At 39.0% G+C, this 18,094-nt stretch overlaps 2 protein-coding genes across 8 annotated transcripts in view; one reads left to right on the top strand and one right to left on the bottom strand.

Annotated features, from left to right (window-relative positions):
• Positions 1 to 304: 304 nt before the first annotated feature.
• Positions 305 to 4,440, bottom strand: LOC136843406 (peptidyl-prolyl cis-trans isomerase-like). Its single transcript, XM_067111775.1, has 3 exons — positions 4,181 to 4,440; positions 2,848 to 3,029; positions 305 to 609 (listed from the first exon to the last, which is right to left on the bottom strand). Exons 1-3 carry the CDS (start codon positions 4,337 to 4,339, stop codon positions 360 to 362), a joined length of 591 nt encoding a protein of 196 aa, XP_066967876.1. The 5' UTR covers positions 4,340 to 4,440; the 3' UTR covers positions 305 to 359.
• Positions 4,441 to 7,644: 3,204 nt separating this feature from the next.
• Positions 7,645 to 18,094, top strand: part of LOC136843402 (uro-adherence factor A-like) — a 48,444-nt gene continuing 37,994 nt past the window's right edge. For 4 of the 7 annotated variants that reach the window (XM_067111768.1, XM_067111764.1, XM_067111767.1 and 1 more), the window contains exons 1-2: positions 7,810 to 8,130; positions 14,598 to 14,771. In XM_067111768.1, coding sequence (XP_066967869.1) covers positions 14,605 to 14,771 — 167 coding nt within the window. In that variant the 5' untranslated portion in view covers positions 7,810 to 8,130; positions 14,598 to 14,604. Of the gene's footprint in view, positions 8,177 to 14,597; positions 14,772 to 18,094 lie in introns of all 7 variants that reach the window. The other 3 variants (XM_067111763.1, XM_067111765.1, XM_067111769.1) reach the window with 3 other exon arrangements.

Genomic DNA, 18,094 nt, shown 5'->3' with positions numbered 1-18,094 from the left:
TGCAGATTTAAAATTAATCCATTACTTTGAAAAAGAAAATTATGTTTGGCTTCTGGACTTGCCAGTTGTTTTTATGTAAATATTAAATTTACTTATTACTTCAGTTTTGCGAGCAACTTTACCATATGTGCAGTGGGCTTACCCCATAAGAAAATTTCATTGTACCATCCTCTAGACATATAATTGAAATTACTGTATACTAGCTTGAATTGGCATATACCATACAACTTTTTACCCGTAAGGCAATAAATCTAATTAGACCCACTCTAAAGAATACACTCCTTCAAGGCTTACATACAACAGATTTACAAGTCAACTTTAATGACAAACTATACAATGTTTTACTATTCATGAATATTTTATTCTTTTAGTTCATTACAATCTGATATCAGTACCATTTTTTTAGTTCGCCCAGAACGTGATCCTAGTTTTTCTATCTCTCTCACAACATCCATTCCTTCAACAACACATCCAAAGACAACATGGGCACCATCTAACCATGGTGTTTCTGCTGTTGTGATGAAAAATTGTGAACCATTAGTGTGAGGTCCAGCATTTGCCATTGACAGGATACCAGGACCAGTGTGCCTTAGCTTGAAATTTTCATCCCTGGAAAAGATCAGAAATATTTATCTCCAGGAATTGATGTCAAAAACATATGTGAAATGTATGGTGTATCGCAGGTACAGAGTATTCTAAAGCTAACTATACTTAAAAGTACACAGGACAGTTTTTATAAAAACCTTTACTACCTATGTTGGTTGGTAAGGAGTTTTAAAACTAGTAGAAATGAGGTTAACAAGGGGACCATAGAATAAACACGCAAATTTTAATTAACAAATACCAATTTATTTTCAGAACTGATTCATATAAACTACAAAATATTGCAAAGATGTTGGGTAAAAATGATCAGTTTATTCTACTAAATAACAATCACAACAGGAAGTAAAAAATGTATTAAACGTTGAAAAAACCTATTTAAATACATATTAAATTAATAAAAATATTTTGTTTACTCAGATTATATATATGTAATAACCAATGAAAATTGACAAACAGCAGTACAGTAATATAAACATCTTTAGAAAGCCAGCCAGATTCGGGTGAATATCTATTCACTGGGATATGACTATAGTACTTTTACCATGAATACAGAAAATCATGTGCATGCATCAATTTTTGCCAAAAAATCCATTCTGTGACCTATTCATTTTCACCCCTTTAAAAAACCAAATGACTCCTCCCCTTTATTAAGTACTTTACATAAATTAAATTAAAGTCCTTGAAATAAACTTCAAATGATGTTGTCCTCTCAATTAATAACAATGGCTATTAAAAATTTTAATGTCAGTATTTTAATTTTACATCACAGACAAAAAATGGTGCCAATTTTGATCCTTTTAAATATTAAAAAAAAATTTTCATTTCGACAGATTTGAGCTAACAAGTATGAAATAATAATGAAGTAATAGTTTTAAGTAAAAAAAAAAAGTAGTCTTCAAGTGTTAATACACAAGTGGCTTTCACAATTTAAGCACAAATCTTCAGATGTCTTTAGTACTTTTCCTCTTTAGTACTTTTCCAGTATTCAGTGAGGGATGAATAAAACTGCTAAGATATTGCTATACAGTAGTACTTGTTTCTTTCTGAGACCACAAATTGGCTTAGGAAAGAATAAATCTAGCAATACAACAACAGCTTTGCTTATCACTCCCTGTAGACTGTAAAAAAGTACTGGACACATTTGAAAACTTGCCAGCAAATTGTGGAAGCCACATGTGTATTGGCATTTGAAGAGAACGAAGAAACGACTGTGCCGGAAAATATAGGATCTTTTTTGAGATACAGGCTGCTTTAGTTGGAACAGCCCGACTGTGGGCTGATGGATTGGAATGTTACTAGGACCAAGGTCTCAAGGCTACTGAGCTCTACTTCAGTCTTGACAGTATTGTCAATAAGGAAAAGGTTTCATTAGTAAATTTTGATGGTGCAACATACTTCATAATAAAATTTATTGCAATTTATTTTAAATATATTTTACTGAACTAATAAATTTGCTTAAGTTTGCGGGAAATCCCCTATAACTACATGATGAAAGTTCCTTGAGCCTGCTCAATGTTCACCAGAGAACAGTGCCATTTGCTTTGTGTCCATGTCATACCACTACCAATGAGGATGTGTATGACATCTGATTTGTACTATAGCACAATAGTATATAACTCCACATGATCCAGTAGTAAAATTGCTAAGTCTCAATATTGCATAGTCAAGGGAGGATGGGGCATTTTGTGATCCTTACACAGTAATACAAAGTATTTGGATGAAAATGATGATGGTACTCCATGATCCACACTCATTAACTCTTTTAGAGATCAGACGTCAAAAATTTTTTTCAGCTTTTCTCTTTATGGTGCGTACTCATAAAATTTGTTCTCTTCACTGTCACCTGTCTAATGCACTTTCTGTCAGAACTAACCATCAGGTCTAGGTTTTCATCTACCCCTTTTTCCATGATTTCATGGGCCTTTGCACTACTTCTGTATCTATTGTTTTTCTTACCTTATTCCTTCCAGTTAAGTGTAAAGACCATCTTGGTCTTTAAGATTTGTCTTTTTTATCCCCTGCCTCTTGATACCACATTTCTTTACCAATTCCTAATCATTTGCAAGTTAGCTAATTTATCATGTCAAAATATATCTTTTCTTTTGTGTCTTATTTCTTCCTAGAATGGGCCTTTTACAGTCTAATTTTTAAATACCTAACCTTCCTTTCAGAAATGAAAAACTGTACAGATACATCTGTTCTAGAAAAACTAAATGTTTTTATGCAAATTCTGTATTTACTTACTTAAACTTTGCTCCATAAATTGATTTGCCACCAGTCCCATTTCCATGTGTGAAATCTCCACCTTGGCACATAAAATTTGGGATAACTCTATGAAAGATAGAACCCTTATATCCAAAACCTTGTTCTCCTGTACACAGCTGCCGAAAATTTTCTGATGTTTTGGGGACAACATCTGATCGTAGCTGCAGGATAGAGAATAACCAAACAAAATTAAATTGTTTACAATACTACAGTTGAAAAAATTTTCAAAAACCCAAAATCTTTTTAGATACAGGTTAAAGAAAAATCTAGTGAAGACTCCTGAATGGTAAGAGATATTTTGTTAGATTCTGTTAGCCGAGTAAAGGCTAAACTTAAGCCCAGTGGTCTGGTTAAACTACTTAATGATGTAAGAAAACACTGAAAAGTCAAGCCAAATATCCTCTTTACTGGCATCATTATTTTTTCATTAATATCTGCTCAAAAGAACAAATGCAATGCTACGCTATGGAGTAGAAAACAACACATTTTCACTACTTCATACTAAGCAGACTATAATAGCAATATTGTTATTTAAAATGCACCCTTAGTTTAATGGGTCAAAAAAAAAAAAAAGACTACAGACTTTCAAAACTTGCACAGCATTTTGTGAAAACAGGCCATAGACTAGATGGTGTAAATAAATGATATACAAGATTTCTTATAAAATAATAAACGCACATCACAGGAGTACTGTTGCCTTTCATACTGTTATTAGTGTTAATATCTCGAGACCTTCTAAGAAGACAGTTCCACAGCTTTATAAGTGCAATAAAATGTCTGCTGTCACTGGAGATGCTCAGGAAAGGATTGCAGAAATTACAAGGAGTAAGGTATTATGGCAGCCAACAAGTATATGAGCTTATATTCATGAGACAGTGAGCAAAACAGCAGCAGCAATGGCTTGGATACGCAGAAAAGTTCAGTCCTGGCTGCTGGTAAATGGGAGGGGGGGGGAAAGAATTTAAGACATGTCCTTGTCCTTCTGAAAGAAAGTGGGAATGATTTTGAAAAGATGTAGGGAAAAATACAAATTATGGCAGAGGTAAGCTGGGATGATAGCAGTGAGATAGACATGCAAGAATTAAACAATTTTACTACATATTATATTGCCTTTTATGCATTTCTTGTTTTCAACCATTGCACTGCATAGCTTTCAGGTCCCCACCCCAACCCCCCATTCCGAACAAAAACCTCGGGCAAGCGTGTTCCCCCTTGGGTCCCCAATATTTGCAGGATAGCCTAAAGGGAGATATGATGGCAAATAACTTAGACGCTAGGCTTTACAATACATTAAAAGAGCTGGTTTGCCTACCTCCATAATTATCCTTCCTACAGGTTTCCCGTCAGCTTCCATGTCAAAATAAACCTTTGGTAGCGTTGATTGACATCTAGCGGAAAGGTTGACCCCGGCTGCAGCAGCAGAAAAGGCTACTCCAGTACCCAAAAGGCGAGTAATTGATGATCGTAACATGTTTACAAATGTGCAACAATAAAATGTAATTCACCGGAGCACACGGGTTATGTAAAGCCGGTAATGTACTAGTAGTAGTAGTAGTAACGGTAGTAGTAGTAGTAGTGGTGGTGGTGATTTGGCTTTGGTACAGCCACACGTAAGGCTACTGTTAATTTGTACGTACATATTCCGTATGTGGTGGTATAGTACAATATTTATATAATCTATTTAAAGTGTTTTTTTTTATATTAATAACTTTACAGGCAAGTATTTTGTGTTTTCTTGAGATTAGTGCGTTTAAAGCATTTCACTCAGGCCCTCATCTTAGATAAAAAGAAATACAAACAGAGAAAGACTGGGAAAAAAACATACGTATACAAAGTGTCATACTGTTCTTCCTATGAAGGTTTTTTTTTTTTGCATGTTCTGTGTTTGTACATTTATAAATGATCCTTAAGTGTTTAGCATGTACTTATTTTATACAACGCGTTTATACTCGTAAATAGGGGAATTTTAGGTCTGCATCTCCAACTGAAACTTTTGCATTATATAAAGACATAATACTAGCATGACTATTTTGAAGTTTATTATTAATTTACCAGAGACTTGTTGATAAGGTCACTGATTTTACGTGTACACGAGAATATATATATATATATATATATATATATATATATATATATATATATATATATATATATATATATATATATATATATATATATATATATATATGTATGTATGTGTGCATATATATATATATATATATATATATATATATATATATATATATATATATATATATATATATATATATATATATATATATATATATATATATATATATATATATATATATGCACACACATACATACATACTGTATATATACACGTTTGTGTGTGTGTGTGTGTGTGTAACAACAGAGTGCAAGATCTTATGCATTTACATTAGGCATTCTCAACAGTAAACATATTACAAGGAAATGCCACATAAAAAAAATAGTGCAAAGCCAATATAGTAATGCAAAGGTCATTTACATTTGATGTTTCTGGCCTTCAGAGCAGCGTCTTAGATTAACCTACATTTTTCACTTGGAAGTAAAAAAAAAAGTCTTGCTTTTGTCCAGTTCTATATGAATATTTACAATTATTTCTTCTGATAATTAATTCCCCATCTGTCTGGCCCAAATAAAATGAATCACAGTCCAAACATTGGATTTTATGAAAAACATGCTTTTAAGAAGGACACTGTTCACTTCTGTTGTTAACTGTGTGTAATGCTAAGGAATGTCCCTATTGCCAGTTAGATCTGGATGTTGCTGTGTTCCACTTTTATGATTTATGGCGCTCTAGGTCAGGTTATGCAGGTGCTATAGGTTAGATTAGGTTAGGTTAGTTTAAGAAAGGTAAAGCTAGGATTCTTCCCTGTGTTTCACTGCAGGTCAGGTTTAGGATGGGTGTCCAAAGATGCATTTGGCCCCTACATCGCTTGGACCCCGGTACGTATGTTTCATGTATCATATGAAACATACGTACCGGGGTCCAAGCGATGTCAGGCAGGGCAGCCGATCGCGACAACAGGTCTACCCCAAAGCCAAATCAAAAAGTCCTTCAAAAGAAGGCATCGTGCTTACCCCATACAAAAATTGGAATAAAAGCACGTTAAAAGAAAGAAGAAGAAGAAGAAGTTTGATCTTAGGCGAGGTAAATTTAGGATGCATTTGTGTCACTGGCTTGTCACATCTTTGTGTTTGGTTATGTTTTATGACTGATACGAATTATTTACAAAATTTATATCTGATATTTTCATGCTGGTGTCCCCTTCTCCAGAGGAGTAACAATGAGGTGGGGGAGCAAGGGTGAAAGGGCTTAAAATCCTTCAGGTATGTAATAACTGTTGATGGTTAAATGATGACTAATCCGTCATTAGAAAATTAGAGTGAGATCACCTAGTCGAAAGTCGTCTTGGTCCAGTTTCACATATCAACCTCCACCCCCTCCTCCCTCCCCTCCTGTTTATCAGCAAATTCTCAAGAGAAATCCGAAAGCAGTGATTATAAAGTTCGATAACCACAGTAGGAACATGGCATGTCTTCTGCTGCATTTCAGGAAACTATAGTTATCAATTTTTTTTTTGTATAATTGAAGCCATTTATAATTTCTATGCTTATTCAACGCCTTGATGGGGGTAAATTGCTCCAGCAACTTAAGATTTCTGTCAAGTGTGAATTAGAAACATGGTGGAGTGCAAGAGAAGAGGCAGTAAAAATCGTGATAACAAACTTGACTAATTTTTATGACTGTCAAAGCAACTGAGAATGGCATCATGACTGAAATAATGTAGTGCTCACAATATCTTACAGAACATGCCGGTGCTTACAGTTGTTTCTTGTACTTTGCATTTTCGGAAAAATTCTTATCATCTACTTATGGAGCCTTCAGGATCCAAAAATTAATTTTAGGGAAGTAGCTGGCGATCTTAATTTTTTTAAAATAAAATAAATTGATAGAAGCTCATAAAAAGTCTTGTAAAAGAGCCCATAATGTGGACAAGAATCAGTATGAAACAAGGGAATTGACTATTGACAGAAGAAAAATACGTCGTCAACGAATGCAACTGTAGGCTGTTGATTAGTAAAATAGAGAGAGAGAGAGAGAGAGAGAGAGAGAGAGAGAGAGAGAGAGAGAGAGAGAGAGAGAGAGAGAGAGCAGTTTTCCTGGATGAAACAGATTTATTAATATCTATAGAGAGAGAGAGAGAGAGAGAGAGAGAGAGACCAATTTTCCTGGATGAAACAGATTTATTAACATCTATAAACCTACAAAACTAAGAATTGCTTTGCAAATTTTATAGCAATTGGGAGTTTTGTTTGAGTTGAAAGATTACTTTAGCAAGCTAAAAAATTCACACGTACTTGAGAACTCAATAATTTGGCAGTGTTAAGTAGCTCACTGAACGTGACCTACACAATGCCTATAATTTTGATAGTTTTGATGAATGTGTAGTTACAAAAGCACGAAAAGGTTACATGTTATATGTACTTATGGATATAAGGATGCTACTGTACCTGGAAAAGGTATAGTGAAGACTGTGCAGTGTTATGAACGAGTAAGAAACAATTTTATATTTATTTATCAGTGTTTTATAATCCATGTACACAACCAAAACGCAAGATTACACTGAATACGTGATTGGGAGAATTCTGGATGACAGTTATCGAAACAATTTAAAAAGCTCTAAGCACATTAAGCAGACACAGCTCTTCCTTAGTTTTAGCTCTAGATTTATAGTTGATGCTTTAAAACATGAATAAGGTAGGGACGCATTTGTTCTTGTACCCGGCAGATGGAAACACTGAAATTGTTACGCCACTCTCCATCCCCAGCTCATAATTGTTAAATATAGTGTAAGGAAACAAAAAAAAGTTCAATGGATGCTCAAGAAACAAGAGCCTGTGCTGGCATACGCGCACCAACAAACAATGAGTAGTTTGCACCAACAGTAGTTACTGGAAACGCATAAAATAAGACAGACAAGCCGTGGGAAGAGCACATGGTGCAAGCATACGGAGAAAAATTAAAATATCTTTTATTCGCCGAATAACGAGAGAAGAGAAATACAGTAAAGTAATACAGATTCCGTTAGTGGAATAAATAAATGCAGAACCTCTTTCCGCATCCGCCCGAGCGAACGAACAAACAGCGGTTATTTCGATTTAAAAGGCGGCGCTCCTTAACACTCGTGCTTGTGTTGTCAACAACTTCAGTTATTCTGTTCTTATCGTGAAAGCATTTGTCTTCATCACTTGGTGAGTTGTCAGAATGCCCGTCTGTGTGTTTAGGAATCTGGTGAAAGTAGGTTGAATGAATGTTATTCTGTTTTATGGAAGATAAATTGTGTTGTGTAGTTCGTTACCCGATGATGCTAACCTGTTCAAGCGAGTTTGTCTTGTTGTGTTTGACACCATTTTAAGTAAAAAGACAACGGTGATTTGCCGTATTAGTAAGCTTCATTAACGCAGACTCGTTAATGAAAGTGTTATGGGTAGATCTAAGTATTAAATACCGTGTTGTGTTAGCTTCTTATTCAAGGGATAACTTAGGCAGCCACGATTACCAAGGTGAAACTGGCGTTGGGTAACACCCTAAGCAACCCTCCTCCTTCCCTTAATTATCATAGTTCCGTCGTGTGTTATTCAGATATAGGCCTACAGGTAGGGTGCAAATTTAGTAAATACATTCTGAGATGAAAAAACAAAAAAAAAATTCATAATTTATACAGCATCATGTGTAGGCAATGCTTTATATGACCGAATTTATTTTTTACCTTATGTGCTGAAATTTATTATACGGCAGTGAAGCTTAGGCTGTAGGCCTAATGCAATGTTTATAGCCTAGGCTATACTCACGAGGAAGAGAATTATTCATTCTATTTCAACCAACAGAGTATATGCAATAAGTAAAGACTGTGGTAAACAATTTAAGTTTATTATGATGGTGTTTTATATGTACAGTGGCCTAGACTAGGCTATATTGGATATTTATTTTATACGTACAGTGGCCTAGACTATATTGGGTAATTTAGCACACTCTAGGTATGGTCAGTACATTTATTATATATTAATATAATCTTAAGATAGAATAGGGTTGTTTCTACAGGAATACAAGCCATTGCCTTTTGATTAGGAATATTCCTGGCATGAGCGGGAAACAGTCGACGAAGCTTGGTGTCAAGGGTTTTAACTGATGGCAGGCGAGTAGCAGGGCTACCCACCCACTCCCATCACCCATTTCCGCAGTTGTCGAGTCAGGATGTGACCATTTTCAGTGTGGTCGCAGTTCTTGACTTAGCTGTGAAGCTTGACATATACAAAGATCTTCGTTGTGTTTGTTCCTCACGGAGCAACGTTTCCCCTGTTGAGAGCAACCAGATTTGCTGAACAGCAGCACCAATATGCGGTAAATGGGCCTCGCTCTGGAACCTCTCAGTTCCAGAGGTCTTTTATTCCTCACGCCATTGGACTGTGGAACAGCCTCCCAGAGGCTGTCGTGCAATTGGAACTTCAGGTATTCAAGTGAAGATGGGATTCATTACTACCCTTATACAATTAAACTTGTATTTTAATATTTAATCTACATTTCCATTTATTGGTTAGTTTGTTAATATATCTGTTTTTTGAATAACTGATCTTCACTTTATGTATTTCTCATTGCCTTCTGGTACACCTTTCGATTGAACTCCATATTCTTTGGAAGCTTGAATTTCAAGTCATGGCCATTATGGGCATGTTTGGTATGAATAGGGTGCATCTTCTTGAACAGTAGTAATGATAATAATAACAATAACATATTTTTATATAAATAACTTACCAAGCAATTACATTCTTACCAAGCAATTAAAACCTACCAAGCAGTTACATAGCTACTAGCTTTCTACATGGCAGTTTAAAGAAATTCAAATTTTCGCAGTGGCGCTACCATCACTAGTGTAGGTGACAGGGTCCTGCCCACTTTCGGGACTGTCGGGTATGAATCAACAGAGAGGATCAATTCATTTTCTACCACCTCCCAATTAACATCAGTAGTCTTATGCAGTTGCTGCTTCATCTTTTTTGGATTTTGCCCTGTATTTTTGGTGAAGTATTCTCTCTCACTTTTTTGTGGCGGCTTTTTCTATCTTCATTATATTGTTAGTTAACGTTATCTTGCAAGATAGTTAATTATGTCTGACTCCAGCTCTTCAAGCATTCGTTACTGTATTGAGGGGTATAACACCAGGCTTATTAAGGTGACTTATGATTCGCACACTAAGTGTGTCAAGTTTAGGGGGCAAGAGTGTAGTAAAGAACTTACGTACATCCGAATGTCAGGATTGGGAAGATAGGAAATGGAAGACTTGAAGTCCCATCTGGATAAATTAGATTGAGGCAGGAAAAGGAAGGCAACCCTTAGAGCCGAAAGTAGAGCTAGTCAGGAGATTCCTTATTTACCTAATGTAGTAGAAAATAGCTTTGTCTCTTCCCCTTTGATTCATGCTATGTCTCCTATTCTAAGCCCTCCTACACCTTTACCCCAGACTCCTTTACCAGGTTCCTGTGCTTCTGATCCCAATGCTATTGGTAATCTGGAAGCAAAATTCAATAAAAAAAATAAAATTTTTAGCCAATACTCTTACGGAATTAGGTTCCTCTTTCAGGGATTTTGTGTTGAAATCGGCGCCAAGTGCCAGTGTTGCAACCCATGACAGTGTTGTGATTGTTGAGGAGGTGGCTGCCTGTCCCACTGGTGCTCCTAGACGAAGGTCACTGTCCCACTCTCCCGCACCTGGGAGAAGACAAACCAGAGGTCCAAGGGAGGCCAGTGTTACACAGTCCCAGGCTATGACAGAGCATCATTGGAAAGGCATCTCTTTCAGTGCTTCTCGTTTTTCGTTGGATTCAGAAGACGCTTTGCCGGACGCAAGGTGTCGGCGGCGTAGATCTTCTGTCTCCCGGCCTTTGAGAAGACATAACAATGTGGCAGAGAGCTCGCCTCCTGTGCTGCTGACTACCGCTTCTAATACTCATCTTCAGTCTTCTTGAAATAGTCCAGAACCTTTGTCAAGTCACAAGCACCCTATTTTGGTCTCAAAGCTACATGATTCTTCGAGTTAGCGCCCATCTCCTGCTAAGCGCTCTCTCAGCTTGGAGCGCCCATCTCCTTCAGCTCGCTTGGAACCTGCTTTGCCTCTTCAGTTGTCTGCACCTGACCACTTAGCAGCGTCAACTTCCGGGTCCTTGGTGCCAACTATGGAGCATTCTGCGCCAACTGTGGGGCATTCGGCACTAACTGTGGAGGGCTCGGTGCCAACATTTGGGCGGGTGGTGCCAACTGTGGAGTGCTCACTGCCTCTTCCCTCTCCATCAGCTTGGGAAGACATGGCCTTAGCCCCGATTAAGCGTCAGCTTGAAGAACTCATGGGCTTTTTAAATTAGAAAACGGTCATTTCCAAGAGCAAATACATCTTATCCCATCTCCTCTGATGAGGAAAAAACGGAACAAGATACAGGTCCTTTGTCTGCCTATTCGCCATTGCTGAGATTCTTTCTGGTGAATTTTCTGGACTACTTTAAGCCTGCTGTTCCTGATTCCCCAGCCTCGACATTTCTTATGAGTAAACGACCGACTGACGTCTTCTGCCTCCCCAAGCTAGTTCTTTCCTCCTCCTCGAAGAAAGTTCTTTGAGAAGTGGACGAGTGGCTGGCCATGAAGAGGGACCAAGGTAAAGCAACCTTTGCCTTCCCCCCTTTGAAACTTCTCAAAAGAAAGTATTGATTTTACGCCACTGGGGAAGCTCCCTCCTTGGGAGTCTCTGCCTCCTCCTAGGGCGATTTCTCCGGGTTGGTTGATGCCACACGTCGCCCTGCATTCTCTGCAGCCAAGATTTCCTTCTCGTCACCTTCACTGGACCATCTTTTCAAGAACCTATTCAATGTGTTAGAAATTTTTAGCTTCCTTGATTGGATGGTGGGGGCTTTAGCCAGAAAAATCGAGGATGGTCCGGTTTAAGCCGAAGATTTCTCTTCTGCTTGGTTGGGAGTGTTGTCTTGCAATGACAAGGCAGTCAAGGATGGCTCTTACGAGCTTGCCTCCCTGTTTTCGTTGGGAATCTAGAAGAAGCGAAAGCTGTTGTGCTCCTTTGCCACTAAAGGAGTTGCCACAACACAAAAGTCAGCTCTCATGTTCTCGAGATCCTTTAGACAGGTCACATCTCCTCCCCCAAGATACAGTTCAGGAAAGCCTGTCTGATCTTCAGAAGAAATCTACAACTGATCTTCTGGCTCAATCTGCCAAGTGTCCTAAGGAAACTCCTGCAACAGCAGTCAAGTCCTTCTCGCCTTTGCGTCAACCCTTTCGAGGAGGAAAGGTTAGATCTCGACCTAAACATCTGGCCAATCTACCCCCACCATCTAGGTGGATCAAGAATTCATTTAAACCAGCCGCTAAGAAATGAGAACACAGTCCTTCACGCCCCGGTCGTAGCCAGGCTACACCTCTTTTAGGAAGAATGTAGCTGCAGAGGGGCAGAACCTTGGGTAGTCCAAGTGTTGAGCGAAGGATATTCCATCCCTTTCCAGGAGAAACCTCCCTTTCCAAATTGCCAATCAACTTGACTGCCTACTTGGCTCACTCCAAGAAACTTGCTGCCCTTTTTCAGGAAGTAGAGCCCCTTCTTCGCAAAAGGGCAGTAGAAGAGGTTTTGGATCTCAAATCGGAGGGATTTTACAGCTGTCTCTTCATGGTCCCCAAGTCATCAGGGGGCTGGAGACCAGTTCTGGGTGTAGGATTGGATTGTAGGATATAAGAAGTCCCAGTATTCTTCAAACTGCTAATATGTTTCCTTCTGTAGAGGAGATGCTAATCTTCCCTCCCATCACAGGGACTGATTACCAGGAGGAACTATGGATTAGGCATAGAGTTCTTTCTTAAGAGAGGCGAGATCAGTTCACTCCTTTTTGACTGGTCTTCATAGAGGTTGCCCCTTACATGGTCATTTATCCTCAGTGGCTTTCCTTTTAGTATTTTGGACATGGCTGCTAGCACCATGTCCTTTAAGACCCCGGATGCAACCACCACATTTGTGCAGACCACTCTATAGAGGCTTCAGAGAAATTAGGAGAGGATCTTGATGTAGGGTTAAGTATGCACTTCTCTATCCCTTCTTCTTGTTCTCTTCCTTCTCCAGGATTTGAGTATGCCTTTATCTCATTTCTTCATCATATTGTTGTGAGCTCATACATCCAACTCTATTGTGTACCAGCTAGAAGTGGTAAGGCATTTGAAGTGAAGGGGTGTTACTACCCTGATGACACCAGGATGGTGAGTGGACAAGTACCTGATCCCTGCAATCATAGTTATTTTTTCCTTGTAGCAACAAGTGATGGGTTTGTCCCTGAATTCCATTACTTTATGTGGGTCTGAAAGGAAGGCAGTAAGAAGCAGGAAACATGGTTTCTGTCTTCTCCCTTCTTGTCTTTTGGTTCATCCCCTCTGACAGAAAAATCATACCTATGACCATGGACCTGGATCCCATTCATAACTGATCAGTTACTACTTCCCATTCCTTGCATGCCTTTGGTATTTGAGGGTTTGTCCTTGAAACCATGCCTTTGGAGTCTTCAGAATCATTTTTGGTTATGGGCTTGGGTCTCTGTTGGATAATTACCATTCTTATGATAACCTCAGTTGACTGTCTATGCTGTGCTATGTCTGTGCCTTTGTTCTATGCAGCATAGCAGTGCTTGTGTGCTGTCTGTGTTCTTGTGATATGCTTGCATGTGCTGGCTTGCTTGATCTCTTTGTGTGTTCATGCATATTCAATGCTAAGCCATCACTGAATACAAGGACCAGCTTTGTGACTATGTTGGCTACTGCTGCATCTGCTTCTAGATAATGGTTCATATTGTTTGCAGTCAGCTCTGTCTTGCTTCATGATTCTACATGACACCACTAGGTTTGATCAGTAGTGCTTACAATCATGAGAGTAGTCTTAGAGGGGACTGATGTGTCAGCCTCCATTTCTCTGGGTAGGGTCATTTGTGCTTTAAAAATCCTTTACCTTTAAATCCTTGTGAGTAATTTGGATGACTTATCATTGGCACTCATGGTGGTTTGTATTCTCGTGATGTTCCTTTACAGAACCAGAGTTTGTAAGGAGTACTGGTCAGTTTTTTATCAGCTGCCAGCATACAGGTAGTAGCTTTATTTATCTCAAAATGTGCTTGCACACTGAATAGTCCCATTCCAGAGCAATGCTTTCTTGGGTGTGTTTCTGTATGAGTGTTTGTTTTAGTTATTCATTGCCATGAATATCCAGACCATGGCAATCATGGTCTAAGGGCTGTCTTTGGTATACCATCTGTAGGCAAGTATATCTGTAATATCTCCACGTACCTTAAGTCTAGTGCTGTTCACGTTGACCTTGTCATGATTTGTATATTTTATGCATGGCCAAATTGTTCATTGCTACACCAGTCCAGTACTGTTCTTGGTAGGGATCTTCTGGTATGGGACTAATCAGTTTCTCTGAAGTCTTGTTCTTGGTCAGAATATTTTCCCCAGGGTCATGGTTCCATGTAGACCTGTGCAATCTTTGGCTGTAGTCCTCTGGGACTTAACCTATTTTATTTCAGGAGTTGTATTTATATATTTTGTATTAAATTAGATATATGTTTAACTTAATAAATCAACGATTGCTAGCTATGGTTGCTCACCTAATGAATTGTATGTTTTTCAGGTTGGAAATGGCCACTCAGAACTGTTTAACAGAGGGGCTAGATAGTGACAGTGAAGATGAGATATTTTTTGGACCAGTGAGTGCCAAAGAAAAAATGATTGCTACTCCCCTTCAAAACCGGAGAACAGAGATTTTTGTACCAGAGAGATTTAACTTGAACCAGCATTCATCAGTGTAAGATTTTTCCTCATATTTTTGTACATTGTCATATTCTTTATGGAAGCAGAAATCATCACCTTTTATGCAGAAGTTTCTTCATTATGAGCTGGAAGTGGTCAATTGTTAACTGGTGGTTACAGGAAATGAATGTAGACTTACCTAATGTCTAAGCACTTTTTCTTCAGCTGTCTTGCAGTGTGGATGTTCGGTGTTTTCCTACTGTCGTTGACATTTGTGTAGGATGATTATGGTGTATTTGCCATACTTTTTGAGTTTTTCCATCACTGCTTTGGTGAAAAACTAGATCAGAGACTTTGTAAGGGACATGGGTGTTTTTTTTTTTCTCTCTCTCTCTCTCTCTCTCTCTCTCTCTCTCTCTCTCTCTCTCTCTCTCTCTCTCTCTCTCTCTCTCTCTCTCTCTCTCTCTCTCTCTCTCTCTCTCTCTCTCTCTCTCTCTCTCTCTCTCTCTCTCTCTCTCTCTCTCTCTCTCTCTCTCTCTCTCTCTCTCTCTCTCTCTCTCTCTCATTACCTTCATTTCTCTCTGCAAAAAGTGTGCTGGTTGGTCTAACTCTCAGTGGGAATTTTAGTAGGTAACAGAAGAAGGATAGGAAGCATTTGCTGCCATCATCATGGGGAGCATGCCCCTGGTAACACCACCGAATCCAACCAGTTCCTTACTCTCTGTTCCGGCTGTATCTATCCCACTGCTTTCTGTAAGTACTACACCCTCAATCTGGAGGAGGGTATTTGTAATTGGAGAAGCCCCTACCACTTGCTCTCATCGTGTGAAAAAAATGAAAAAAAGTGAAGAGGATTCTGTTTCTAGAGCCAAAGATAAACCAGCAAAACCTGCAGTGCCCTTGTGAGGCAAGACTGGCACAGCACTGAAGTTTGCCAGAAAATATTGACACAAAACTAACGGATTTGTTCTTGCTAAAGTAGTACAGTATACCACTGTGCTTTTGCCAAGCAGAGTAGGTTTAAAAAGGGCAAGAAGGAGTCTCAGAAATACTTTGTTAATGACATAAATTCCAAATCTAATAAGATCAATGGGTAATTCATATCAAGTCCATTGTCAACTGTTAATAACTAGATAAGAAGTTGCAGAAGCGGTAAGAGAGCACATCTCTCAAGTATACAGTAGTAAAAATTTATCTCTTGAGTTCCAGAAGATTCATAATTGCAAATTTACTCTGGACCTGAGTGAGATTAGCGAGAAGCTGTACACTGCAAAGTCACTTAAAGAACTCAGATGCACTCTCAAATGCTAACTTGACTGCTCCAGTTTTTATTTTCTTGTGGTTTCCACTTATACTAAATCAAGTGCATCTCCTGTGATATTTTTTGACCATTAGATGGTGTGTTCTGGTACAGTTTTTGACAACCTCCCAAACCTCCCCAAGGTTTAACTAGCTTCATTGACTAAACCAGTTTTGCCATGGTGTATCCATTTACAAGACTGTAGATTTATATCTTGCAGTGGAGGGGTTAATTTTTCCTTCATGTTAAAAGAGTATTTAGGAATGAAATAGAACAAGGTAAAAGTTTTTTAGCGTGCAAGAAATGTGGATACACACATCCAGTTAGTTATATTTTATATTGTGTATTTTTATATCAGTTTTGTCATACAGTTACCAAATTAATTAATTGTAGTATTAAAATACACTCCCTGAACACCTGAATTCACCCTTAATCCCACTAGCCCGAACAACTCTCAGTTACCAAACCCACTATTGGGAATTTTAACAGCCAGCGTTACCAACGCTGCAGGTAAAATCTTGTCACTTGAGCAACCATAACAGACAGTTGGCAGTGCTGACACAGGTGTGCACTGACACTCCCACTTTTGTCAATTGCTTTTTGTTCGTGCTGCTGGAAGGTTGTTTCCTTCTGCAGTGCGAGGTTTTAATCCTATTGCCCGACTTCTCTGTATTTTGGACTTCTGGTGAAGACCTGGATTGTATTTACCGGTTTTTTCTCCTGGATTTTCTGGATATCTTCGATGTGGAACATCTTTGGAATTGGACTTGCTGGTTCCCGGTCTCGATTGGTCATCATGGACTCTTTCAACTTCTACTACCACGCCTTCGTCTTCGATGTTGACCTCGACTGCCCCTATGACTGTGGATGCTGGAGCTCATCGCTTCTTCCTGCCAGAGATGGACGAGTACCTTGAGAATTGATAGACATTCTGTCAGGTACGTAGGAAGGTTAAGTGTGATGTGCAGACTCATTACGATGAATGTTCCGATTGGAAGGCACAAGAGATGGAGGATTACATTCATCATCGCAAGTCTTTGGCTAGTAAGGGCGGCAAACATCTGTCAGATTCTTGTTGCCTCAAGTATCTTAGGCTTCTGCTACAGATCAGTTAATGGATTTAGCGAGTTCAGAAGTAGTCAAACAGATAGAGGATAGGATTTCAAGTAGTATGGAAAATTTAACAGCTAGTCTTCAACATTTCTCAGATAAGGATAGTAGTAGTGTAAGGATGTCTAATCCTTCTTCCTTTTCAGCTCCCCTGCCTGTTCCAGAACCATCCCTAAAGGGTACTGAGGGTAATGGCAGGACTGTGAGCCTCTTAGTGGGTAGGGTCTGCCAGCCCCCTTGGCGCGGAGCAGGCAGGGAAGGATCACCCCCCCAACCCCCTTGTAGTATTGATAAATTTAATGTTCATAATGTTAGTCAGGATCAAGATCTAGGTGTGATAAAGGAGGATAGGTCTGGGTTCGGTAGTGAGGAGAAGGTATTAAGAGTGCAGAGTTGTTCTCCTGGATGGGTTCTGGTTTCGGGTTCGAGTGGTTTTCTTGCTTTGGCAAAGAGTTTCGCCTTCATTGCTTCTTTTCGGTCTGCCTCAGTCTTAAGTCAGTGTTTCAGTTCTGGTGGTGTAGAATCCTTCTGCTCTAGCTCCTAACTCACCTCTGATTGTTTCTGAATCTTCTACTGTAGTTTCCCCCTTCTCTGTGTTTTCTACTCCTCCATCTATTAAGGCGAATTCTGGTGTGTCCTTTCGGCTTCTAAAAGTAGTTTGTGGGACCTGCAATTGGATGTGGCGGAATATAAGGCGGATTTGCCGGGTCTTTCGACGGGTACAGACCTATGGTGAGATGTTATTTTTTGAATGGTTTCTCTAACATTAGAGAGTATGTGACACAGTAGTGTCCAGAATTCATGTCGGATATGTTTCAGGATTATCGAGGGGGGCTAGATTTGGTGTACCTTCTGTCCTGCTCCCACATTCCCTGTTGCTCCTTTTTCAGTCTCTTCTTCGGTCTCTTCTTCTTCTGCTCTGGTCTTTCCTGCGGTTTCTGCATCCTCCGTTTTCCCTCCTTCTTCGA

Source organism: Macrobrachium rosenbergii, chromosome 11, assembly GCF_040412425.1.
Source record: "Macrobrachium rosenbergii isolate ZJJX-2024 chromosome 11, ASM4041242v1, whole genome shotgun sequence".
In the NCBI taxonomy this organism is placed as follows: Eukaryota; Metazoa; Arthropoda; class Malacostraca; order Decapoda; family Palaemonidae; genus Macrobrachium; species Macrobrachium rosenbergii.
This window is presented reverse-complemented; position numbering and strand designations above follow the sequence as displayed.

What these genes read in the sequence shown, in the direction of transcription:
- LOC136843406 (XM_067111775.1), bottom strand. Translation starts at nt 4,339, where the DNA reads ATGTTACGATCATCAATTACTCGCCTTTTGGGTACTGGAGTAGCCTTT. An exon ending in TAGGAAGGATAATTATGGAG is followed by an intron (nt 3,030 to 4,180) that starts GTAGGCAAACCA and finishes TCTATCCTGCAG; the next exon opens with CTACGATCAGATGTTGTCCC. An exon ending in ATTTATGGAGCAAAGTTTAA is followed by an intron (nt 610 to 2,847) that starts GTAAGTAAATAC and finishes GATCTTTTCCAG; the next exon opens with GGATGAAAATTTCAAGCTAA.